This window comes from Bubalus kerabau, chromosome 22 (assembly GCF_029407905.1).
Source record: "Bubalus kerabau isolate K-KA32 ecotype Philippines breed swamp buffalo chromosome 22, PCC_UOA_SB_1v2, whole genome shotgun sequence".
In the NCBI taxonomy this organism is placed as follows: domain Eukaryota; kingdom Metazoa; phylum Chordata; class Mammalia; order Artiodactyla; family Bovidae; genus Bubalus; species Bubalus kerabau.
Window position 1 is genome coordinate 33,024,472 of NC_073645.1, and position 23,364 is coordinate 33,047,835.

General features: G+C 49.0%; 1 protein-coding gene across 3 annotated transcripts in view; it reads left to right on the forward strand.

The window, feature by feature from the left end:
- The first annotated feature begins 4,205 nt into the window (after positions 1 to 4,205).
- MXI1 (MAX interactor 1, dimerization protein) overlaps positions 4,206 to 23,364 on the forward strand; it is a 93,020-nt gene continuing 73,861 nt past the window's right edge. Inside the window, exons 1-2 of one of the 3 annotated variants that reach the window (XM_055560356.1) lie at positions 4,206 to 4,639; positions 22,417 to 22,549. In XM_055560356.1, the coding sequence (XP_055416331.1) occupies positions 4,378 to 4,639; positions 22,417 to 22,549 (395 nt within the window). In that variant the 5' untranslated portion in view covers positions 4,206 to 4,377. Of the gene's footprint in view, positions 4,640 to 20,729; positions 20,934 to 22,416; positions 22,550 to 23,364 lie in introns of those variants that run through there. The other 2 variants (XM_055560355.1, XM_055560357.1) reach the window with 2 other exon arrangements.

The following is a 23,364-nucleotide window of genomic DNA, read 5'->3' on the forward strand; positions in this document are numbered from 1 at the left end:
GGTGAGCTCCAATGTAGGGTGGAGGCTCTTTATCCTCTGCCCATGTCTACACCCACTGGTGAGTGTGTGGGTGGGGGTGGGGGCCTGGGGAGTGGTTGAAGGAGGCCTAGTCAGCACTTCTAAGCCTGTGCAGGAGCCAGTGGGAGAGGCAGAGTCCCACAGTTCTAGTTCCTGCTATTCTGCTTGTGCCTAACAGTTCCTAACCTCCCCCCCGCCCCGCCCCTAACCCCCAACCGCCACCCTGCAACTCCTGGGCTTCCCTTGAAGCCACTTCTAATAGATAAAGACAAGATAAAGGCTCCCAAGAAGAGAGGGAGTCCTGAGCCAGCTCATCAGATCATTGCCGACAATCTCTTTCCAAAGGGAAAGGTGCCCAGGAAAAACTTGGCTAGGGAAGCTCTGAGGATTAGGACTCAAGAGACAATGCAGGGGACAGATCTCTTGATGGTGTTTACCGAGCCTGAGTGCAAAGACCACAGGTCAAAGAGCGGAGAAGAACCTGACTGGTTGTCCTAACAAGGTCCAAGGAAAAGCTAGATGTTGGAGGGTAGCTTCAGGCAGAAAGGGCTAGTGAGGGGAGCACAGGTGAGGAGGAAGGGCAGGCTTAAGGAGGCCAGGAGAGCCAAAGTGGTCCAGGCTGGGGAAGGGCATCCCATCCAAATGCAGGATGGGGAGGTCTGGGGGAAGCTCTCATATCACAGCCTCAGTAATTAACCAGCCTCTATGTACCTGAAGACATAATTACAGGCAAAACATCTCCTTTGATGTAAGAGTGTAGTGTAGTCTGGGGGCGAAGAAGGACAAATAAAGAATGATTTTGCTTTAATATGCAAATAAGGTTGTCGGAAAAATATTGCCAAATAGGCCAAGCAAAGAAACAGAAGGTTGAGAAAATGTGACCCAGGCTGAGTGGGCACCCAAGACATTTAGGGTTCTTGGGAACATCACTGCTGGCCTGACTGGGCACCACAAAAATTCACTGCTTTCCTTTAACATAGTTCACATGTTCCTACAGGCTGATTGCCTTCTCATTCCCTCCCTGTTCTCTGCAGATATGCTCAGCAAGTTTCCAAAGAGGCCTGTTTATTTATGGAATCACGGCTCCAGAGAGGGACTTTCCTGGTGGTCCAGTGGTTAAGAATCTGCCTTCCAATGCAGAGGATGCGAGTTCAATCCCGGGTTGGGGAACTAATCCCACATGCCATGGGGCAACTAAGCCCATGTGCTGCAACTAGAGAGAAGCCTGCGTGCCACAACTACTGAGCTTGCACGCTCTGGACCCCATGCACCATAATTAGAGAAGCCAGTGCTCTGCAATGAAGACTCAGTGCAGACGGAAAAAAAAAAGGCCCAAGAGAAAGAAAAAGGGCATGAACAGCTCCTCCTAGGAAGCAAAGGTAATCAGAAATGGCACTGAGCTTGTGACCCAGCTCAGTCTGCCCTGTGATATAACTTCTGAAACACCCCTCTTTACGTTTGGAGCCAACTTTATTAGAGAAATCTATTGATTGGGGAATGGTTAGGGAGGAGGGATGCTCACATGATTTAACACTTGATGGGCTCTGAAAAAAAAATAAGGAAGAGCCTCTGAGCTTTAGTACATTCATTGTTCCAAAGACACGTTACCAAAATGAATGTATGCAACTCTACTGTATGTGAGACTCTGGGGCACAATAGCCTAGATTCTGTGAAACAAAAAGGCATTTCTCCTGCCTCCACTGTGTCTCTTGTGGTGCCATTGTCTGAAGCTAAGAACTCACATAATAACAAAAAGCAATGCCCCTGTGATGGGAGGGAAGGCTTGACTTGGCACCAGAAGTGGCGTTTTCCATGGGAATGATGGTGGGGGCTGTGGCTGACTGTGGGAATAGTGCAAATCAGCACTTTTTTGTAGATTTTCTTCAAGCCATTGTTTATTTTGGCTTTGGTCAGATCCGTGGCCCAGCTTGAAGATTCCCACTGGGCTTTCTGAAGCTCACAGACCTATGAGAGATGAAACAGGGATAAATAAATAATGACAAAACACTCTACCCCTGCCCTGGCACTCATGTGTGGGGTGTGCCTATCTTGCTGGGTGTGTATACATGCAGATTGAAGTACAGTATATGTACACATTTGGCCCACACTTCCACCAGGGAATCAGAAACCAAGGTTTTTTCTAGGCTTCGAAGGTTCTTTGTCTCACTTTCACCAGGGGCAAGGGAGATCAATTTTTGCAAAATGACATTGGATAAAACTTGTTTATACTTCCTAAAGTCCTTAGATGTTTATAGACTTTAAAATATGAGTAACTCAGATTGTGGTTCCAACAGAACAAAAAGTAAATCGCTGTTGTGAAGATGGAAAAAAAGTGAAGTGAAAGTGTTAGTGGCTCAGTCACGTCCAACTCTTTGTGACCCCATGGACTATAGCCTGCCAGTCTCCTCTGTCCATGGAATTCTCCAGCCAAGAATACTGGAGTGAGTTTCCATTCCCTTCTCCAGGGAATCTTCCCAACCCAGGGATCGAACCCAGGTCTCCTGCACTGCAGGCAGATTCCTTACCAGGGAATGAGCCACCAGTGAAGGTGAACTTTTATCTCATAGCTTTTAGGAGCTTCTCTACCCTAGCTAAAGGAAGCAGAGATCAATCAAGATGGAAAATGAGCAGGGAATATGTGTAGTATGATTATATTATGGTCTAAAATGGGAATATATTGGCTTTAAAATGCCAAATACTGATTCAGCAGCAGGTTATTGCAGTCTAAAAATACACAAGACTTCAGTGAGGGTGCATGTATTTATTTTACACACATGCATAGTGTTTTTTACAAAGAAACACACTTTCTCTCCTTTTTTCCAAAAGTTTCCATTTCCAGGAAAAGTCTTCCTGACAAGTGTGTGTGAAGCTGTCTCTAAGCAGGGTGGCTGGGTTGCACAACTCCAGGGGACAGCATTCACTGTGTCTTCTGTATAAATGGTTTCCCTTCAGGAAACCTCCAGGAGACCTTGCAAGGCAACAATATTTAGATAGGCTTATTGCACAGATGTTTTTCAACAAAGTGCAGAAGAGTCTTGTTTCCTATAACTTATTTCTCCGTTTAGCTGCCAAGTAGGGGACTCAGGTTCTTATCTGGGTCTATACTGGAAGAAAAAGATCATACTGTGAGCCAGGCAGTGTGCTGACTGCAGATATAATTTAATCAACTCATGAATCTTATCAGAGGTTTCATGGATGGGGAAACAGGCTGAGAGAGGTTAGGGGACTTGCCCAGGCACACACACACAGTCCAGTCTGTGTTCAGCAGAGCTGGGGCTTGAATGCCTCTCTATGGCACTCCCCAAGGGCCCTGACTGACACCACACTTCCCAGGCCTGGAAAGCATCCATGGTTCCTGCAGAGCCTGAATGGTCTGCACTGGCAATGGAACAGTGTTGCCTAGGGTAGGGGTCTTCAGAACCAAAAGGTGGAATTCAGCCAGGGTAGGGGTGGGAAGTTCCTGGGCTGCCACTTCTGCCTTTCTGCCAAATAAAATAAAAGAGAGCCAGGTGTGGAGGCTCCCTACTGTGAGCTTTGCACAGCTGGACTAAGGCTGGGAAGAGGAGTGTGGGGAGAGACGCTTCCATCTCCTCCCCCTTCCAGGAAAATAACTCTGCATTTGAAGGGAGAAAGAAAGAGTGAGTAAATTTGTAACTGGGATTTGGTGGCCTGGGGATTTCACTTGGCCCTGTAAAGGCAGATGCCTGTGCCTGTGTGTGTGTGCATGTGCGTGTACATGTGTGTGTGTGTAGGACTGTGTCCATTGCGGGGAGAGAACTTGAAGTAACGTGTATGATTTTTTTGGATTGGACTTTTATTTTTTAAGTCATAGCAGCTACCGCTGGAATCTAGTATGTGGTGCCAGGCACTGGTATTATTTTCACGTGAAGTAAAAGAACAACAGTCTAATAGTTTGTTTTTCTGTGGGTACGCTCAGAGCCTTCGAGTATTTTTTCCATTTGGGTTTAAATACTACGCTCTACAATGTGATAAGATTGGGGAGAGGCGGGGTAGTGTGCCGGGACGGGCAGGGGGCGGTCCCTGCCTCGCTTGTCTCCGCCTTTCATTTTGACCAGTCCGATGGCGACAGGCTCGCACTAGGACCCAGGCGCCAGAGCGCCTCCGTCTGTCCTGTAGGTTCATTCAATCTCCCATACACACAGACCCACAGCGAGACCGACACACACTCACACACACTCAAACACACAACAGCACGCAGCGAGGCTCGGGAAGTCAGGTCGCCTTCTCGCCTCGGCGCCTTCTTTGCTCCAGCCAGCCGGCTCTCCCCCGGGGCCCGGAGCTCGGCCGGGCCGCGCAGCCCCAAAAGAGGACGAGCTCGGCGGACCCCGCGGTCCCTCCATGGGCAAACGCGGGCGGCCGCGCAAGGAGGCGCGCTGCGAGGGCGCGGGGCTGGCCCCCGCCGCGCCCCCGGCCGTGACCGCGCCCCAGCCCCCGGCCCAGCCGGAGGAGCCCGCGGGGGCCAAGCTCAGGTGCCCCTTCTCGGACATTTTCAACACCAGCGAGAACTCGATGGAGAAGCACATCAACACTTTTCTGCAGAACGTGCAGATTCTGCTCGAGGCCGCCAGCTACCTGGAGCAGATCGAGAAAGAAAACAAAAGTAAGTTTGGGGGCCCTGGCTCCTCTTCGGCGCCGGACTCTTTCTTTCTCGCCCACTTGGGCTACCCCTGACGCCTGCTTAGCCTCCCTCTCCCCAACACACTGACATCCAGCCCTCGGCAGTAAAGCCGATGACACCGGAGAAAGGACACGCACGCACAAAGCTGCTAAAGATGTAACAAAGACGAGCAGGGGGTAGGCGGGGGGGTGGGGGTGCTGTCGGTGCGTCAGTCTGTCCGTCTCCAGGAGGGTGGGAGAACCGCTGGGCCGAGGAGTGGGGGAGTGTTGTTGTTTGCTGACAACTGAGCTGAGAGCTCTTCTCTTCGAGGTCGCGTTTCTTACTTTTTTTTTCTTTTCCTCTCCCTTTTTTTTTTTTTTTTTTCCGGAGCCTTCTCGGGCAGACAAGTGTTGTTTTTCTGTCGCTCGTTCCTGGGTGGGGTGGGGATTACAAGACGAAAGTTGGAAACTGTAGGCAGAGCTCGGCGGTTCCAGAAAGAAAACACATAGACACACGACAACGATAACAACAAGCAAACAGCCCTCCACGGCGTGGGCTCCGGCTGGCTCGGCTCTGCTTCTTCCTCCTGTCTACTTTGCTTTTTCCTCTCTTCTCGCTGCAAGGCTGGGCTCAGGCCATCGCGTCCACGGAGACAGTCCCCCTGAGCCTCTGCTGCCCTAGGTGCCCCTGCCCCCGACCCCCCCACCCCCCTCAAAGAAACAGGCCGGCAAAACCAAGCACTGCCACCAGCTCGCCCGGGACCCGCGGTGCTGCGCCCGGGAAACTTGGCGAGGGGGACTCAGCGAGAAGGAAACTTTGGGATCTCGCAGGAAACAATAGTTGTGGAAGAAGGTGTGGGCTGTTATGTGCTGTTTCTTTATTTTCCGGGATACGGTTCCCGAGCGAGCGCGCTGGGCGAGGAAGGCAGATGCCTTCCTGGTGGCTTTCTACTGCTCCCCCAACCCCCACCCCCACCCCAGATTCAGGTGGAGAGAGATGGTTGCGGGCGGCGGGGGGTGCTGGGAGCCCCACCCCGGCCTGGCCTCCTTTTTTGTATTTGTTTGTTTCATTTTTGCCTGGGTGCCCCAATCCTCCCCAGGCCGTCGCCTCAGCGTCCTAACGGGGGCACGCGAGTGCGGCGTCTCCAGCACGGTCCTCACAAATAATAGCTGCGAGAAGGGGGAAGGGACTGAGGCGGACAGACCGACAGACTAGAGAAAATCTGTCCGAGCAAGTAGGAAGATCAATGAGATGAGAGAGAAGGGGGGGGGGGGGGAGAGAGAAAGGGAGAAAAATGGTCCGACTGCAACGTGTCAGGTCTTGCAACCTACCCCCCCCCCCCTCCAAACACAACAACAACCCTCAAACACAAAAACACCCTAGCTGACCGACACCCCAGGCCTTCGGGGTTAAAGTAACCCGTGATGGCAGCGAAATCGTGCAGTAGCTTAAGGCAAAAACAAGGATTTGTGTTGGGAGGTTGGTGGTGCGTTCTTTTCTTTTCTTCTCTCCCTGTTTTCTCGGGGTGCCTGGGTTACGAGAAAGGCGCATCGCCGGCGGTTGCAGCCGAATCAGTTTGCGATTAATCGGGGTGTGGGGTGGGGGGCAGTATGCCTTCGCCTGTAGGGTCAGAGCTAGTGGGGAGGTGGGTGAAGACGTGGTTTTGTTTGGTGTGTTTGCTTTTGTTGGAGGGGGGAGGGGCGTGATTTCTTACTCTAACCACCCCCCGCCGCCCGGGTCCCCCATTCCCCCGAGTCTGTCCCGTGGCGCCGGCTTTGGCGGGGGGTGCACCCAAAAAGGGCACCTTGGCAGTGAGTGGCAAACCTGGTTTGCCCCCGCCAGGTTCCCTCCACAGAGGGGTGTACGAGAAGCCGCTGGAGCTTCCTCCGCGTCCCGCGCCCCCCGCCCCTCGCACTCGCAGACAATCGGAGACCTCTGTTCCCCACCTCGCCGCCCCCACCCTCGCTCCCCGACCGCCTCGGCCGCCGCCACCTCCTTGTTTACCCGGTGCCGGGGCTCCGGCGTGGCCACCAGTCACGTAAGCAGAGGGCCGGGCGCGCCGGGCCGGACTGCCCCGCACGGGGCGGGCCAGAGGTAGTGGAGCCGGGCTCCGGGGACCGTGGAAGCCAAGGGGCTTCCTCCCGGTCCCCTTACCGAGGCGTCCGCGCTGCCACCCCCCGAGAGGGGCTCGGGAACCTGGGCGCCCTCAACTTCGTGTGCATAATCAGCCCCTCCGCCCGGTTGCCCTCCTCCTCCCGCCGGCTCCCCGCTGGAGTATTTTTAGCTCTCTTGCCTCTTTTCGCAGCCGCTGTTTGGCTCAGCATGACGTGATGCCAGCGGCCCCCAGATTTCCCCGAGAGGGGGGACCCTGTTCCAGGCCCTCGCCCCCTCCCCACGAGCTCACGCAGGCAAGGGGGACCTGCAGCAAACTATGGGGCGACCGTCCACAGGGCCTTCTATTATCTCTTTTGCAAACTGGAGCGGCCCACGGGGGCCACTTTATTTTTCCCACTCTCGCCCCCGCTCCGGCCCGGGTCTAGGTCTCCCCGTACGGAAAACAACGGGCCCTACATCTGCCTCATTTAATCGGGGGTGCTTCTTCGCGCTGGCGGCGCTCGCCGTTGTTTTCTGCTCGATGCACACAATGCCCGCGCGTCACGGCGGTCCGCGTGTGCACAGCAATAACGCGAGTGTGGGGGCGGGTCGTGCGTGCGCCGGGCTCGGGCACTAAGGGTTCCTCCGCGCGCGCGGGGCTTGTTTTGCTTCGGATCCCCGCTTTCCGAAACGCTTACATCAGTCTTGAGGGGAGGGAGGGGAATCTAGGCGTTCCGATAGGATTCCAGCATTTCTCTGGTCCCTCCCTGGTTTTTGGAAGGAAGCAAGGACCCTAGCTGTTTATTTTTATGATGGTGGCGGGACTCAAGTTTTGTGTGTTGGGTAAGGTTTGTTTCTGGTTTTAGGTCACTACTGCAAACGACAATACTGGCCGGCTCAGGTGCACAACCTCCTCGCTTTCATTTCAGCCAGTTCTCCTGTAATCACTTGATCGCAGTTTCTCCGCCTCCACCGCTTCCCCCTCCCAGCGAGAGACACATGGTTTCCACATGGAGACAAACTTCTTTCCTCTGACTGGACTTGACCTAGCAGCATTGCTCAGCCAATCGACAGCCTCAGCTTCCTCTGACGTCACGCGTTGCTGAGGCCGGAGACTAGGGGGTGGAGCCTGGAGGCAAGCCAGAAAATCTCTGGGAGCTGTAGTGCGGCCAGCTGGTTCAATCCCTTCTTAAAGGGACGCTCTTCACCCCGAGAAGGGTATTGAACCTCAATTCTCCATTTCGGGTTCTGTGAGACATTCTCGAAATGCACCGATAGGCCCTGGTCACGAGTTCACACGTTCCGCTTTTACTGTGTGTAAAGTACTTCCTTGGCAGGAGCTTGCCTTATTTTCCATTGTCACCAGAACTGCTTTTCATTGCCTCGTTGAGGTTTCCGTGCTAGAAGAGCTCACCAAGTGTGTCCACAGTGCTGAGTTATTCTCAGTATATATGATGAGTTTTCTTGGGGTGTTCAAATTGAGTCATTCAGCATTGAGTGCTCTGTGCAAGGCAAGGATTCCCTAGAAGATGCAAGTACATTCTCCCAAACTTCCAACTGATGTGAATCCCTAAGAAACTCAAATTAAAAGCCTCCAGAAATATTAATTATGGATCCTGTGACCCTGTTATCACAAGTTCAGAAATTATATGTAAATAACCTCTGACATAGGGTCCAGTGAAGGGGTAGCAATTTAGGACTGACTGATCAGTTGAAAAAAAAATTTACTTCCTATTTTGGAAAAGGTTAAAAATGAAAGAGAAAAAGAAATTAATTCACAAAGGGGCGTTCTGTCCATAAAAGTTGTTGAGCAGGCAAGTGGAGTCTACAGAACACAACAGGGCTTCCCAGTGTCTAGGGAAGGTGGCTTGGGGGCAATGCTTAAGATAGAAAAGAATGATTAAATTCGAGTAGAAGCCTTGGGTGGCTCTCTGGAGTACATTACCTGGGTTGGAAGGTGAGGTGCTTTCCTAGGGGCATGGACAGGCCAAAGAACAGCCTCTGCCTGCTGACAGAGTAAGCTGTGGCTGTATGGTGTCATTTGGCCCCACCCTACCTTCCCAACTTAATCTCCTCTACTCCCGTCCAGCAGGTCCACCAGTAAGCAGCCTTTACAGTCATCCCTCTGTGCTTGACTCAGACTCTTCCCTCTGTCTAGCATGCCCTCATTCTCTTACTCCCCTGGGATTATCTGTGTCTAACCTAGCTTCAAAGCCTAGGTCAGATCCCACCTCCTCCAGGAAGCCTCCCCTGGATATTTCTCAAGTCAGGGAATGAATGAGAGAATGAAAGCTTTACAGTCACCCAGAGCAGGGCCTAAGTCACCCCTTCACTGCTTACTGGCTGTGTGGCCTTGGGCACAAGTTGCCTAACCTGAGGTTTCATTTCTTTTTTTGTCAAATGAGGATAACCATAGCATCAGCCTCCAGCCATTGCTGAACAACTGAGGCACTTCATTTAAAGTACCTGGAATATAGTAGGTGCTCAATAAGTAGTCACTTCTCTGAGCTTTGATAATCAGCAATGCTCTACTTGCTTACTGTACATTAGCTTTATCCTCACAGGGAGATGATTAGCATCCTAAGGGAAAAGATCACTCAACAGCATTTCATAACCATTGCATAACACTGGACATACACGAGACAATTAATATACATCCCTTGATTGCTTGGATTTGTCATTTACTGGCTATGACACAGTGATCAGTTTTGAAGGCAGAAAGGACACATGATAGACTTTCTGAAGACTTGGAGTTGGAAATAACTGATCTCTTCCAAGGAGGGAAGATGTCTCCCATAATCAATGCAGACTGCTCCTGGACTGTAAAGATCAGGGCCTATACAGAGATGGTAGGTGAGGCCCGGAGAGCTGAAACTGCATCAGCTGTGACCCTGCAGATGGATCAGTTATTTGTTTACAGAGCAACTTATGCTAAAATTGAGGGCTTTGATAGCAACTAGTGTTTATGCAGATCACATTTCTGCATGGCAGGCATCTTACGATTCATTCATTCATTCATTCCACACATTATGTATTGAGCATTTACGATGTGCAATTGCTTTCCCGCCCCCCATGAAAACTCTGTAAGTTGATTTATGAGGGAGTGGAGTGAGGTATTTGTTTTTGGTGAAGTTGTATAAAGAGCATTCTTAACTTAGGCTTCTGTTTCCTCTACATCCTAAATTATGCTCCCCAGATTCAACTCTTTTTGATCTCTGCCCATTGCTAAATGCCAGAAATGGACTTTTGGGGATACTGTTGTAGCTTTCAGAGTCTCAGAGCTCCCAGGGACTGGGTACCCTATGGAGGGGACCAGGAAAAGCATCTGGACCTTATGAAGTTGGAGAAGATGAATTGAGTCATTCATGGTTTGATGGGGGAAAAGAAGCTCCATCAGATCCAAGACAGAACAAGAGCTGCTCACCTACCTGCCCTCTTTGACCAAAACACTCTCCTATTTGGCACACTTAGAAATGGAGATTTTCATCTGAGAATGGCTGGCAAAATCTGGAGGTAGAACTGAAGGAAGTGAAGAGGGTGCCAGCATTGCAGCAGCAGCAACTAATTGCACTGCGTAATACCAACACTGGCAACCATTTACCGAGCATTGACTCTACTTGGTAAAATATGGGGCTAAAGACGTGTTATCTCCTCCAAACTTCACAACAACCACAGAGCATGTGGACTTTAATTGCTCCCATTTTACGGAGGGGGTAACTGAGTAACTTGCCCAAAGATCACATGGTAATGGTGGAGCTGAGTTTTGAACCTAGACCTCTGATTGGACTGAGCCTGCAGTTTTATATAACCATATATGCGTGTATGCATTTTCCAGTCAAGGAATGAAGTCCAGAGAGGTGAAACTTGCTCGAGGTCGCCCAACAACCCGAAGCAGAGCGGGTGTTTGTAACACCTTGTTGATTGTCCAAGGTCTTCCTAAACACCCTGCTTAGAAAAGGTTTAGAAACGAAGCTGGAGACAGAAGAGCCAACCAGAGAGGGTTTTTTTTTTTTTTTTCTTTTTTGTCTTCGTTTTTCAGAGTTGTTCAACTCTCCTGGCCCTAACTCAAGTTTAGGCTCCTAGGAAACACCACCCCTTTCTTGCTGCTCTTCCAAGTCTGTCCTCTGGACATATTAGAGGACTTGGGACTGTTGCTATGGTACTAGGGCCAACAGCAGGTTCATCAAAAGCTGAGTCTTTTGCCTTTTTAAAAAAAAAGCCTGGCCCCGCAGAAACGAATTGGCCACAAAGATTTGCATCAGTCATTGTGGCTTGTTCTGTTTTAGATCCCCCTGCCTCCCCACCCCACCCCCTCTTCCCTACCACCACCACTTTCTATAAATACAGTTGGATAAATATTGATTTAAACTGGGTTTCTGGAGAAGAAGCACATGGTTGCCCTGGCCTGGTCCTCACTTAGATACCACCAGTATGCCAGGCATGACACACCTAAGCCCTGACAACTCTGGCTTCCAGATGACCCGTTTTGGGGAGGTGAGTTGTGGTTTTGTGACTTTTGAGTTAAAAAACAGAGAGAGACAGAAAAAGAAGTATAAAAGGCAATAACCCAGCAAAAAATGGGAATCTTCCTGCAGAATGAAGAAAGCCATTTTCGGCAGGCAGAAACGAGGGGAGGTTTACGGTAGCCTGGCCTTCTGAACCGGTAGTTCTCTTCCCTTTCCCATTCTTCCTTCCATTCCCTTTCAGTTATGTTTTTGAAGGAGGCAGGTGGTAAGACAGAACATCAGTGCCAGAAAAAGCCCAAGAGGTCACAGAGCCTCCATCATCTTCACTATACAGACAGGGAGGCTGCGGCCCAGAAAAGGACAGTGGCTTGCCCAAGACGACACAGCAGAAGCAGAAACAAGTCCGTCTGGGCTGTGTTCCCTCCTGCCTGAGGTGAGAATGGGTCCCAGGCAGAGCCCCAAACTGGGCTTTTGTTTTACAGGTCAGGTGCTCATAAAGTCAGCAATTCTCAACCCTGGTTTACTGATCGCAGGGTGTGTCTGGTTATTGCAAAGGTCATTGCAACATTCTCAATAGTCTTTCATAATGAAGATAATTTGAATTCACCATTTAGAAAAAATATTTTCTTATACATCTATGGTAGGGGGAGTGGGTGGAACCCAAAGGTGATGACGGTGATAGGAAGGCTCTCCAGCCTTAACTGAGGAGGAGTCATTCAGGTCTTCCCAAAGGGGCCTCCCTCTGGGGGTGGAGGGTGGAGCTCCGGCTCCACTGGCGAGAAGAAGCTTTGATTCCGACGGGAGCGACACCTGCTCTCTGACTCTTCTGCTAAACTAAAGGGAAGTCATTTTCTCTGATACTCTTGTCCCTGAGTGGCCTGGCTGGAGGTGTTAAAGCTGTCAGCAGCTGACTTGATCTCTCTGGCCAAAACGAATGGGCATTTGCCACCACCCATCTGAGCTGGAGGTTCCTTCTTTGCTTCCTCATCTTGGCAGAATGCTCTACTGGGCCCCTCGCTTGTGAAATATTTTGAAAGTTCAGGTGACCCTCATTTTGAGCAATACATCTCCAGGAAATATATGTAAATAGGATCTCTCTCTCTCTTTTTTTTTTAAATTTAGGTTAGTGAACCTCTCTTTAAAAGGCCCCCATGGCAAATAATTTTATAAAATGTGGAATTATGTTGCATGCCAGGAATTCTCCCTAAATGTGTTCTGTGAGTCTGTTCATCTATCCATTCATCAAGCTGGTATTTAAGGCATACACACTGCTTTATGTCAGGCTTTATGCTAGGGCCCAGAGATACAGTCCCTGCCATCATGGACTTAAACTCTATTCCAGTGCCAGATTTTAGAAATTTCACTTGTCTTAAAGTAAACATCAACAATGTGGATTGCATCTGACTTGGGCTTTGTGTCTTTGGTTCTAGCCATCATTACAGATAGAACAAAAATTTATACTGGGCTTCAAAAAAAAAAAAAAAGAGACTAGTCCCTCTGCTCCCTCCATGTACCCTGCCATCCCCCAGCCTGATGTTTAAAATCCTTTGTGTTTTGTGTTTATCCTTATAATTTTTACAGATCTGACTCTCCTCCACCCCCTTTTTTAAGCTGCCCAAGCCTAGGAAATCAAGTACTGTGTAAGCAACCTTGTAAATAAACACAGTCCATTCTTAGTTCCTTACAGATTGGGGCACTCTGCACTTGGAGGATTGTCCATACCAATGTTTCTACCATGCCTGCTGTCCCATCGAACATGCCTTTGGCCTCATCTCTCTAATATCCAACTACAGTGTCTGCTGAGGAAATTTAAACATAGCAAAATTAGAAAGATAAACACAGTGTCCTGAGGGAGAGAAAGACTGGGACGTTTAAAGCTAATAAAAGGGGATTTGGATTACCTGTTATTTGAGATATTTTACTCTGTATTTTTATTACCATTAGCAAGTATACTTGAATAAAGATGATCTGGGACCGTTTTAATACCACTGTATCAAAATGGAGGGCATGCCCAGGGCTGCTGTTTCTGATCAAGAGTGGCAAGCGTGAGCCTTTGTTTTTATTTCTATAGGGGCCCAGAACTACTGTACAGTCCTGTGTTATCCCCTTCTTACTTCAACCATACCTGACCATCTCTACTATATTTCTTGACTCCCAAGATTCTGAGTGCCTTGCATACAACTTTATTTGCTTTTTTCTACCAGCTGTAAAGTTTAGCTCAAAACAACACGTAATTTCTAACACCTGTGAGGAGCCAAGCACCCTGCTTGGTGCTTCCAAAGTGCAATGTGTATGATCTCCAGGTCGAGTTCTATATTCCAGTGCAAGTGACAGACAAATAGAAATCCATAAATAATACTTGCCTGCTTCCTGGGAGTCTGATAGCCTGTCCCGGGGGTGGGGGCGGGTTGCTGCTGACAAGTGTATTGTTGTCTCTGTTTTCCAAAGGAACAGTGATAATGGTGCCTTTTTAATGAGCAGTGACTATGCGCTAGCACAACGCTAAGTGCTTTATAGTAAATCCTGACATTCATCCAATAGGAGGGTGCTATCATTATCCTCATTTTACAGATGAGGAAAGCCTTAGCCTTAGCAAGGCAAGCTAACTTTCCCAAGGCCACCTGCTAACAAACAGTGGGGCTGAGACTCAAAACCAGATTTTCTTCCTAGGAGACTTCAGGGCTCTTAGAGAAGTGTCAGAGAGCAAGAGGCAAGACATGGAATGTGGAATGTTTGAAGATGAGGCTGAGGGTCCCCTTGGGGAAGCCTCCCTGGAGTGACTCCCTTTACTTCCCATTCATCCTAGAGCAGAGAGAGGACAGCCAGAGCCTTCTGGGGTTCTTCAGGCGTTGACACCAAAGCAGAGAGGGCCCTTGTTCTGCAAGGCACTGGCCGAGGGTGCTCTGCTTGCCCTTGCAGTACCACCTGGCCTGGCACCCCCTGGGGAACTCACCCAACCAGTAGGGCTCCTGAGGCTCTGCATGCTCGGATGTCGGGGTGTGAATCCACACCCTGTCAGGCTCTACTAGGTTTCCCAAAGGTGCCTGAGCTTGTAGGGAAACTGGTCTGGCCCGTGCTTGGCAAGTGTGAGCCACACAGATGAACTTTAGGCCCTGGCTGCCACCTTACTAGTGAGGGCCAGCTGGTTCTGGTCGAACGGCGTTGGACCAACCTCTTCCTCTCCTCCATCGAGATCTAGGAAGCCAGGGTGATCGTAAATAGAACTGGGTTCGTATCATTTACTTGGTTAAAGCCCTTCAATAGTTTCCTTCCTGTCTCACTTAGAATAAAATCCCAATTCCCTGCATGGCCATCACCCCTACTGTTTGGTGTGAGTGTGGTCTGAAGATGGATAGCCTTGGTGTCTCCTAGGACCTTGTCAGAAATGGGTCTCCCAGGTCCCACCCCAGAACTGCTGAACCCAAAACTCCATTTTAGCATGATTCTCAGGTGACCTATGTGCTTATGAAAGTCTGAGGAGCTGGCCAAACACCCTTGTGATTGCCCTGATCCCTCCATCCACCTAAACCATCCTCCCCCTCATTTATTATTTATCCCTTATTTCTACTTATCACAATTTACAATGCTTTTACTTGCTTATCATCAGTCTGTCAGGCTAGAATGCAAGCACTTTGAGGACAGAGACCACAAGTAGTTTTATTCTTTGTTCTCTTTGGCATCTAGGTTAGTGTGCAAGCGAGTAACAGAGGCTTAAGGAATATTTGTTGAACAAACAATGAGTTCTCTGCCTTTAACCCTCTGATGTAGTGCTTATCAACAAGGGGACTATTGATGAGACAGTTCCTCTTGAGCAGATTAATCTGGAATATTGCTGGATTTAACATCCTTGGTTCCTACTCACTAAATGTCAGTAGAACTCCCAAGTCATGGTGACACTCGAGAAAGACACTCCTACACATTTCCAAAGCCTCCAGGTGGATGGTATTATCCTGATTGAGGCCATTGCCTTAATCAACTTCGTTTGACCTTGTCTGACAAAACATACCCTGATGTACTCTATGGGGTCCAAGAGTTAGGAAATCCAGGTTTGAATCCGTTTGCTACCGGTATGACTTTGGGCAAATCCCTTAACCTTTCTGGGCCTCGAATGAGAAACAGGAATCTCAGAATATGTTGAGGATTAAATGAATAGACGGCACAAGTGGCACCACACACATAGTTGGCTCTTATTATGCAGCAGCTATAGGCAAATGGAGGCATGTTATTCTTGAATCTCTGGAGAATCCCAGAATCCTGGAATCAGCATGCTAGAGTTGGAAGAGATGGTGAGATCACACACGTCCTTGGGCAAGCAAGGGCCTGGTGTTTTATTCTAACTATTGTACCTGAGGCTGAAAACAGCCACAAGGTAGCAAGGCTGGATGTGTGACTCAGTGTCCAGGGTCTGGCTGGGCCCTAAGAGTGACCGCCACAAGTTTCTGCTGCTTGGAAAGGAGTGGTGATGTCAAGGGGTGGAGGCAGGGCCACTGTAGGCAAGCTTCTGCCAGGGGAGGGAGGGTTACCCAGGACTGTGTAAGAATGTGGGCCATCCTCTTAACAGCAGGGGAAGGCCTCTGGTAATCTTTTTTCTTTCTTTTTTTTTTTTAAGGCTTTAAAATCAAGTTGCATCTAACTTTGAAAGACTAGGTCATTACCTCCAAAACCTGTTAAGTGCAACAAAAATTTACAGTGCATTCTGGCTTTTGAATGTGGATGCAAACATTCTAAATAAAATATTCATTCATGGAATGAGCAGTCTTTTAAAGAACAACATACAATGGCTGACCAGGATATATATGCCAGAGATGGCTGAAAGTCACAAAATCTATAAGTATTAAAGGATTGTAATCACAAATTAAGGAGACTAATACATGACCACAGCAACACAAGATGAAATGTCATTTGAAAAAAAGTATTCAGGAGACATTCCTAATGAAGGAAGCTACTTCCATACAACAGAGATCATTTACCTGTGCTGGTCTTCTAATTAAAATGAGGTAGTGTGGCTGGGCCCATGGCTTGTGGTCATCACCAGCAGAGGAGTTGATTTTTCCTTTTCCTAAGACCTTTGAACAGAAAACAAAACAGAACAGGCTTTGGATCCCCTTGGAATATAACTCAATATTGAGAGGATTAATCCTTGGGGCTCCATAAAATTTAAAAGACCATAACATGTATTCTACTTTATTTATCTGTTTATTTTTAAAACCACAGATCAACTAGAAAAAGAATTAGGGAGATGGGTAGACAGCCCTGGATGAGAGTCTGGAGGACCGAGTCCTAACCCTTGCTCTATCAGTTTGATAGATGGCTGTGTGGCCTTGGTATGTTACCATACCTCTCTGAGCCTCAGTTTTTTCATCTGAAAAATGGAGGCTGGATTGCAGAATAAGCTTAATGATAGAAACTTCTATGAAAACAAACCATGAAATGTTATTGGGAGGAATATTCATTTGGGATGGCCGAAGCGAGATCTTCCATCAGTTGCACCCTCAAGTGAAGTGCTCCGGGGTAAGCAAGAATCTTATGTGTGCATATTAATTAAGTCCTGCAATGCTGATCTCTTCTTGGACCCACGTTAATGCAAAAAAAGAAGGAAAAGGACATTCCAGAGATTAACACATTCATTATAATCACCTAAATAGGCTGCTGTTATAAGGGCCATTTAATAAAATGTAAGAAGCCCTTTTCTAAGAGAGAAGACATAGGCCAGGATGGAAGTCAAGTGCAGCTGTTTGAGCCTCTGCCAGTGTCCTGATCTCACCAGAAAACCAAAGTTAAAAAACAACAAACTTCCAGATTCAGCGATCTCAGAGTACCGCTGCCTCCCCCTGCCATTTCCTCCCACCCCCCATGTCCGTCCTTTCCCTTTCTCCCCAGCTCAGGCACCTGGGTCGTGGTGCTTTTCCGTGTGGTTGGGATGTCAGCCGGCAGCCCTGGCGACTGGAGCCCTGGGAGGCGGCAGCCACCTCTCGGATTTAGCATTACGTCATCCCTTCTAGACCCAAATTTATCTCGGCTGCACACAGACCCGCAGCTCTCAGCTGCCGCTGACTCGAGGACAGCTTACGCATGAAGTTAGGCAAGGCTGACTCACTCGGCAGAAGAAAAGGTTTTCTGCTGCTCTTCACGTTTCTGGGCTCCGAGGGGAGAGGCAAGGAGGACGCTACGGTTGTCACTCTGGGGTGGGGGATGGAAAGATGTATAACTCTTAGGATTCTTATTTAGGAGCTCAGGACTCACCCTGTTCCCAACCTTGTTTATTTGACGACCACCCCCGCCCCTCCACCCCCCTTAAGGATAATTTCGGAAAACAGTGCCCTGCACAGTAAGCACTGCAGTTTCAAGGCAGTTCTCTTAAGCACCAGGTGTCACTAATAGTGACTTTGGACTTGTACCTTAACCTCAGGGCCCCCTCCCCTCTTTTCCTCTTTTCTGTCTGCAGAAGTGATGTAACACAGACCAGGCTCCTCCTCTGTTCATGAATCTGCAATAAGGCATTTGAAAATTTACTTTGAGTAAACCGTTCAGGGAAAGGACCCCTAAGAATGGGGAGCTTTGCCTGCTTTCTCCAGAAGGCAGACTGTCCCCATCCAGGCTGTGTTTGTTATAGGGCTGGGGGACTCTGGAGGACTTTTTCCACCATCAAATGAGACTCCCCTGAGTGAGATACTCCCTTGAGGGAGAGGACAGAAGAACCAGAGACTATGAGTAAGATTCCAGGTTCTTTTGTCAGTAGACTTTAGAAGCCCTGCTTTTCCTCAGTTTCCCCATTTGCATTTGTAGTGCAATTCGGATTTATCTGCAAAAGAGAAGCCGTGGCTGCCTCTGGGTTCTCACAGGCTGGGCTGGTGCTTAGGATGGTTTGTGAGTGACATCCTTTTCTAGGCTAGAGCCCCAAGCTTTGTGCTGTAGGAGGCCCTTGTGGCCAGTATCCATGCAAGAACTCTGGGAGTCAGCTGGAGCAGGAAGAAGGAAGTGGCACCTTCAACTGCTGTTAGAAGAGCCTGGGTATTTCTGTACAGAAACCAGTGCTTAACACTGCCCACCATCACCATCATCTCATCTCTCTTCAACATATGCAGGTGGCTTTTTGGTGATTTTCACACTACTTTCCATCTCCTCCACTCCCTCTTGGCCATAGCTTTAAAAGAAGGGTTGGTTAATTCATCTGGAGGTCAACTATGAAAGGTCAGACATGTGCACCAAGCATCCTGCTTTCTCTTAATAACCTGCTAGGGCTTATGATGTGTGGATTTAAACCCATCTTGAACCCATGTGTATTTTCAGTCTGTACTTTTCTCCTTGATTGCATGTCACAAGGTTTACCTCCCATGGGGTAGAATTTTATTTGTTATAAAACTACCTCTTTTAAGTTCCTGGGGTAGCCCTTAGCAATTTAGGATCTAAAGCTTAAAGTGGTTTTGCAAGTGGTAGAAACTTTCCACCTAATAATTTCTACCCTCAACTTACAGATGTTCTGAGTGAATAGGTATTTTCTTTTAAATAATTCCTTTCTCCCCCTACCCAACGTGTCCCTTGTTGAATGTGGAGGGTGGTTGTTACCGACGCCCAGTGGGAAAGCCCAGATCTGAAGCAACCTAGCTAACAGCCGAAAAAGGACAGTTCCTGTTTCAATACCTTAAAAAAAAATTATCTTGTGGCTTGTGAACATCTCTCATTTTGGGTCTCCCTGTATTTGATCGAACATCTATTTGGTTCGTACATGTGGTGCCAAGTGTAATATTTTAAAAGGTTGGCAGAATTTTGCAGCTTTTGACCTCACTGGAAATCTTGTTCACTCTTGGGGGGAAAAGGGGGAGAGAATATTAGAATGCAGCATGAAGCCCATGACATTTTTGAGAATAACATTTTCATTCTGAGATGGTATTTTCTGCAGTAGCCACTGGAGTGACCACAGGGAAGGGGAAATTCTCCCCTCACCAAGAGCTTCCCGTTACTCTGGATGTCCACCGGCAGGATAAAATAATGAGGGTGGGGAAAGTTATGGATGTTTACACAATTCCTAGGTTGCTCCTAGAGCTTTCAACAGTTATGATCTTCTTGCCTTTCCTTGCCCTAGACCAGAGATTATCAATCAGAGGTGATTTGTGCCCCAAGAGGCTTTTGGCAATGTCTGGAGACATTTTTGGTTGTCATACCTGAGTTGGTGGTGTGCTACTGGCATCTAGTGGGTAGAGGCCAGGGATGCCGCTGAATATCCTTCAATGCACAGGTCTCCACCAACCCCATCCCTCCCCCAGTTAGGAATTATTCACCCAAAATATTGGTAATGCTGAGGTTGAGAAACTCTGGTCTAGATTGTGAGGACTTGGAAAGACGATGTGTGGGGGTGGGGGTGGGGGTGGGGGGTGGGCAGTCATTGGCAGTCTTTTAATGTGGTCCTGCAGTCTTTAGCCTCTGCTTTCAGTTCCCTCTCTGTGGAGGAGAACATGAGAGAAATGATCATCATAGCTTCCATTTATTGAGTGCCACGTACTAACTTCTGGTATTATTTCCTTTAATCGTCACAATAAGCCCTGCTGACTATACACTCCTTGAGAGTAAGGCCCGTGTCTGTTTCATCTGTTACTGTACACGTTATGCCTAGTGCAGTGCCTTGTACATGGCAGGCCCTCAGTGTTTGGATAAATGGAGTCATTACATCTGATATAGACGCGAGGCATATGAGGTCTGAAAAGTCCACAGAGTTAGTGTAAATAGAAGGGTCAGGATTTTAACTGAGCCCTGTGTGACTCCAGCACCAAATCACTTAGCGACCGAAATGTATCTCTCAGTTGCAGCACCAGGGAGGTTTGCCAGTCTCTAAAATCACGAATGAAGGGCTGAGGGAGGGGAAAGGAATTTTTAAAATTAAGGTTAAAAAACAAAACACTACCTCTTTGTGAACTATGAAGAAGGGCCTTATGGGAGCTCTCTCTGGCTCTGATGGGATCATCTCGTGTTCCTTAGCTGGGATTTTTGGCTTTTCAAGTATCTATTCTGCAGATAGGGTAACCAAGGCACGGAACTTCCAGGAGAAAGTAGTAGTAGATGGAGAACTGGAGCAGGGCACTGTGGAACTACACAGGGCACTGTGGAACTACATGTTCCAGCTCCTGGGCACCTTCCAGGAGTCATTGAGAAAAGGGTTCCCCGGAAGTAGACCCACAGTCGTTCAAATCCTTCCCTCCAAGAAGCAAAGCACAGAAAACCTCTTGGTCTTTCCACCTGGGAGGCAGAAATTCAAACGGACTGCGTTTCCCGGCGGCCATTGCGGAACTTGGTAAGGCGCAGGCGCATTAAAGCGTCGTGCATACTACGAGTCCCGGCGTGCAGTGGGCAGGGCGGGACTACATTTCCCAGGAGACAGAGGAAGGGGCGGGAGGGGGCGGGTCGCGGTACTGCCCCCGCCCCTCCCCCGTGCTCGCGCGGAGAGGTAAACAAACCCCGCGCGGGTTGCCAGCGGAGCCGCAGGGGCGGCGGGGTGGCCGGGGCGGCGGGGGTGGCGGGGGCGGCGGAGAGCGCGCCGAGCCGCGGCTGGGCTGGCCTGCCGGCCCGCCGCACATGTCCCGGGGCGGCGCCGGACTGTAGCCGCTTGCGGCGCCTCCTGTTGGCCGGGGAAGGGAGCGCGGAGAGGCCCGGGTTGCCGCCCGCGGTGCCCATGGAGCAGGTGCGGATGATCAACGTGCAGCGCCTGCTGGAAGCTGCCGAGTTTTTGGAGCGCCGGGACCGAGGTAACGGCTGGACGCCACCACCTCTGCCACTGCCTGAACCCGCGCACTCCTCTTCCGCGCGGGGAGTGCGGTGCGGCTGGTGTGAGGGGTGTGTGTGTAAGGAGAGGTGTCTGTGAGGAGGGGGTGCTTGTGTGAGACGGGGGTGCGTTGCAAGGAGGGAGGTGGTGCGTGTGTGAGGAGGGACTGTGTGTGAGGGGATTGCGTGTTTGAAAAGGGACGCGTGTGAGGAGGGGATGCGTGTGAAGAGGGGTGTGCGTGTGTGAGGAGGGACTGTGTGTGAGGGGATTGCGTGTTTGAAAAGGGACGCGTGTGAGGAGGGGATGCGTGTGAAGAGGGGTGTGCGTGTGTGAGAAGGGGTGCGTGTGAGGAAGGGATGCGTGTGTGAGTAGGGGTGTGTGTGTGAGGGAAGTGCGTGTGAGGAGTTACATGTGAGGGAAGTGCGTGTGTGAGGAGGGGTGCGTGTGTCAGGAGGGTGGGGTAAGGGAGGTGCGTGTGTGAGGAGAATTGTGCCTATGTGAGGGGGTAGCATGTGAGAGGGAGTGAGCATGTGAATGAAGGGGTACATGAGGCAATACGCGTGCATGTGTGTGAGGGGCACCTGTGGGTGTATGTGTGTTCAGGAAGGGGAGCAGGGGAGGACACTGTCTCCTGGGGAGACTGAGGGAGGCACCAGGCTGGAACCTGGGGCTGCCCTGAGTGGAGGTGGACGGGAGGGGAGGAACGGGGAGGAGTGTTGAGAGTGGAGGTGATTTGAGGACCCGGGAAGAAAGAGGACGTGAAGAACCGGAGGAGGGGACGGGAGGAATGCGTGTCGGGGTCGGGGAGACAGGACCCAGAGCCCAGACCGGGATGCCTGCTGAAGAGCAGGGAGGTGGACAGGTACTTGTGAGGAAGTGACCTCTGCACATCCAAATAGGATGCACTGGGATTCCCTTAGGAACAGAGACTAAGGGCTATGTAAAGAGATTGGGGTGCTGAGTGCAACCCCTGGAAATTGTGGTGTCGTGAGAAAATGTCTTCCTAAAACGAGGTGATTGAATTGTTTGAAGTACACAAAAATGTGGGCTTATAGAGACACCTTGAAGGGGGACAGTTATACCAAAAGGGATTTTGAAACAAATGAAATAATTTAGGTGACTGGTAACTGGTCTCAGAAATGAGGGTGTTTGAGTCAAGAATTCTTGGAGAAAAGGATTTTGAAGAGGAGGAAGAAGTTCCTTGGTTTAGAGGAAGTGTTAGTACACCTTCCAAGTGTGAGTTGGGTCTGTATATAATGTCACAGGATTGATGACCAGGAAAGGACTGGGAATCTTATTTTCCAATCAGAAAGAATGGAAAAAATTTACCTCTTTTTCTTCTCTGTTTTCAACAGCCTGTTACTGAAAGGACTAGAGATCTGTAGATCCAGGAATTTGGGTATATTCCTCTTACCCTCTTACTTCTTCCTCTTTTTTTTTTTTTTTTTTTTTTGCCATTTGTTTAGAGTGTGAACATGGCTACGCCTCAACGTTCCCCTCCATGCCGAGCCCCCGGCTGCAGCATTCAAAGCCCCCACGGAGGTTGAGCCGAGCACAGAAACACAGCAGCGGGAGCAGCAACACCAGCACTGCCAACAGGTATTGAGCTGCAGAGGTTTGGAAAGGGCACCTGAAGGGAGGGAGCACAGACTCAGGCAGAAGCGCTGACCCATCTGACCTCTAATAGCAAGTCTAGAGCAACACTATCAGCCAAGCAGGTGCCTTTATCACCATCCCTCAGAATTTGGCCCTTTTAAAATAAATAAGTCTAGGAATCCTAACCTGACTTTGTGTAGAAGGGAAAGAATAGAATCTGGCAAAACAACCAAAAAAGTTCTTGCTAGGGATTATCAAATGTAGACGTCTGTGACTGAGAGGGATAGTAAGTTTAGAGATTCGGCCGCATGTGTCCATGCATGCAGCCATATGCTAAAAGTAATCTTGGGCCAGCTTTAAACTTGAGAGATGCAAGAATTTTAAAAAATCAGAAATAAGGAGGATATAAAGCAGAATCAAGGGTTTTGGTAAAGAAATAAAAATATTTAGATGCAGTAGAAAGTTGGTCATGGTCTGTATTTTTTAAGGATGATAACAGTTAATTGGTAAGGGAGCTCTTAAAGCAAAAAAAAAAAAAAAAAAGGGAAAGAAGATGTTTATCCTTCAATCGAAACAGATACTAGAAAATGCTTACTTGGATATATACTCAGACATAGTTGACTTCTGTTTTTTTGAAAATTTTTGGTAGTGTCTGGCTATCTTTTCAGTGTTTTTGTTCTAGAGGGCCTATGTGTTCTAAAGATTCATCTCATGAAATTTTCAAAAAGCCTGTCTTAAAACCAGCTGGTGCTTGCCTTTTCCATGATGAAAGGATTTAAATGTTGTTTTCCAAAGTTTTTTCTAGAGAATGTAAGCGT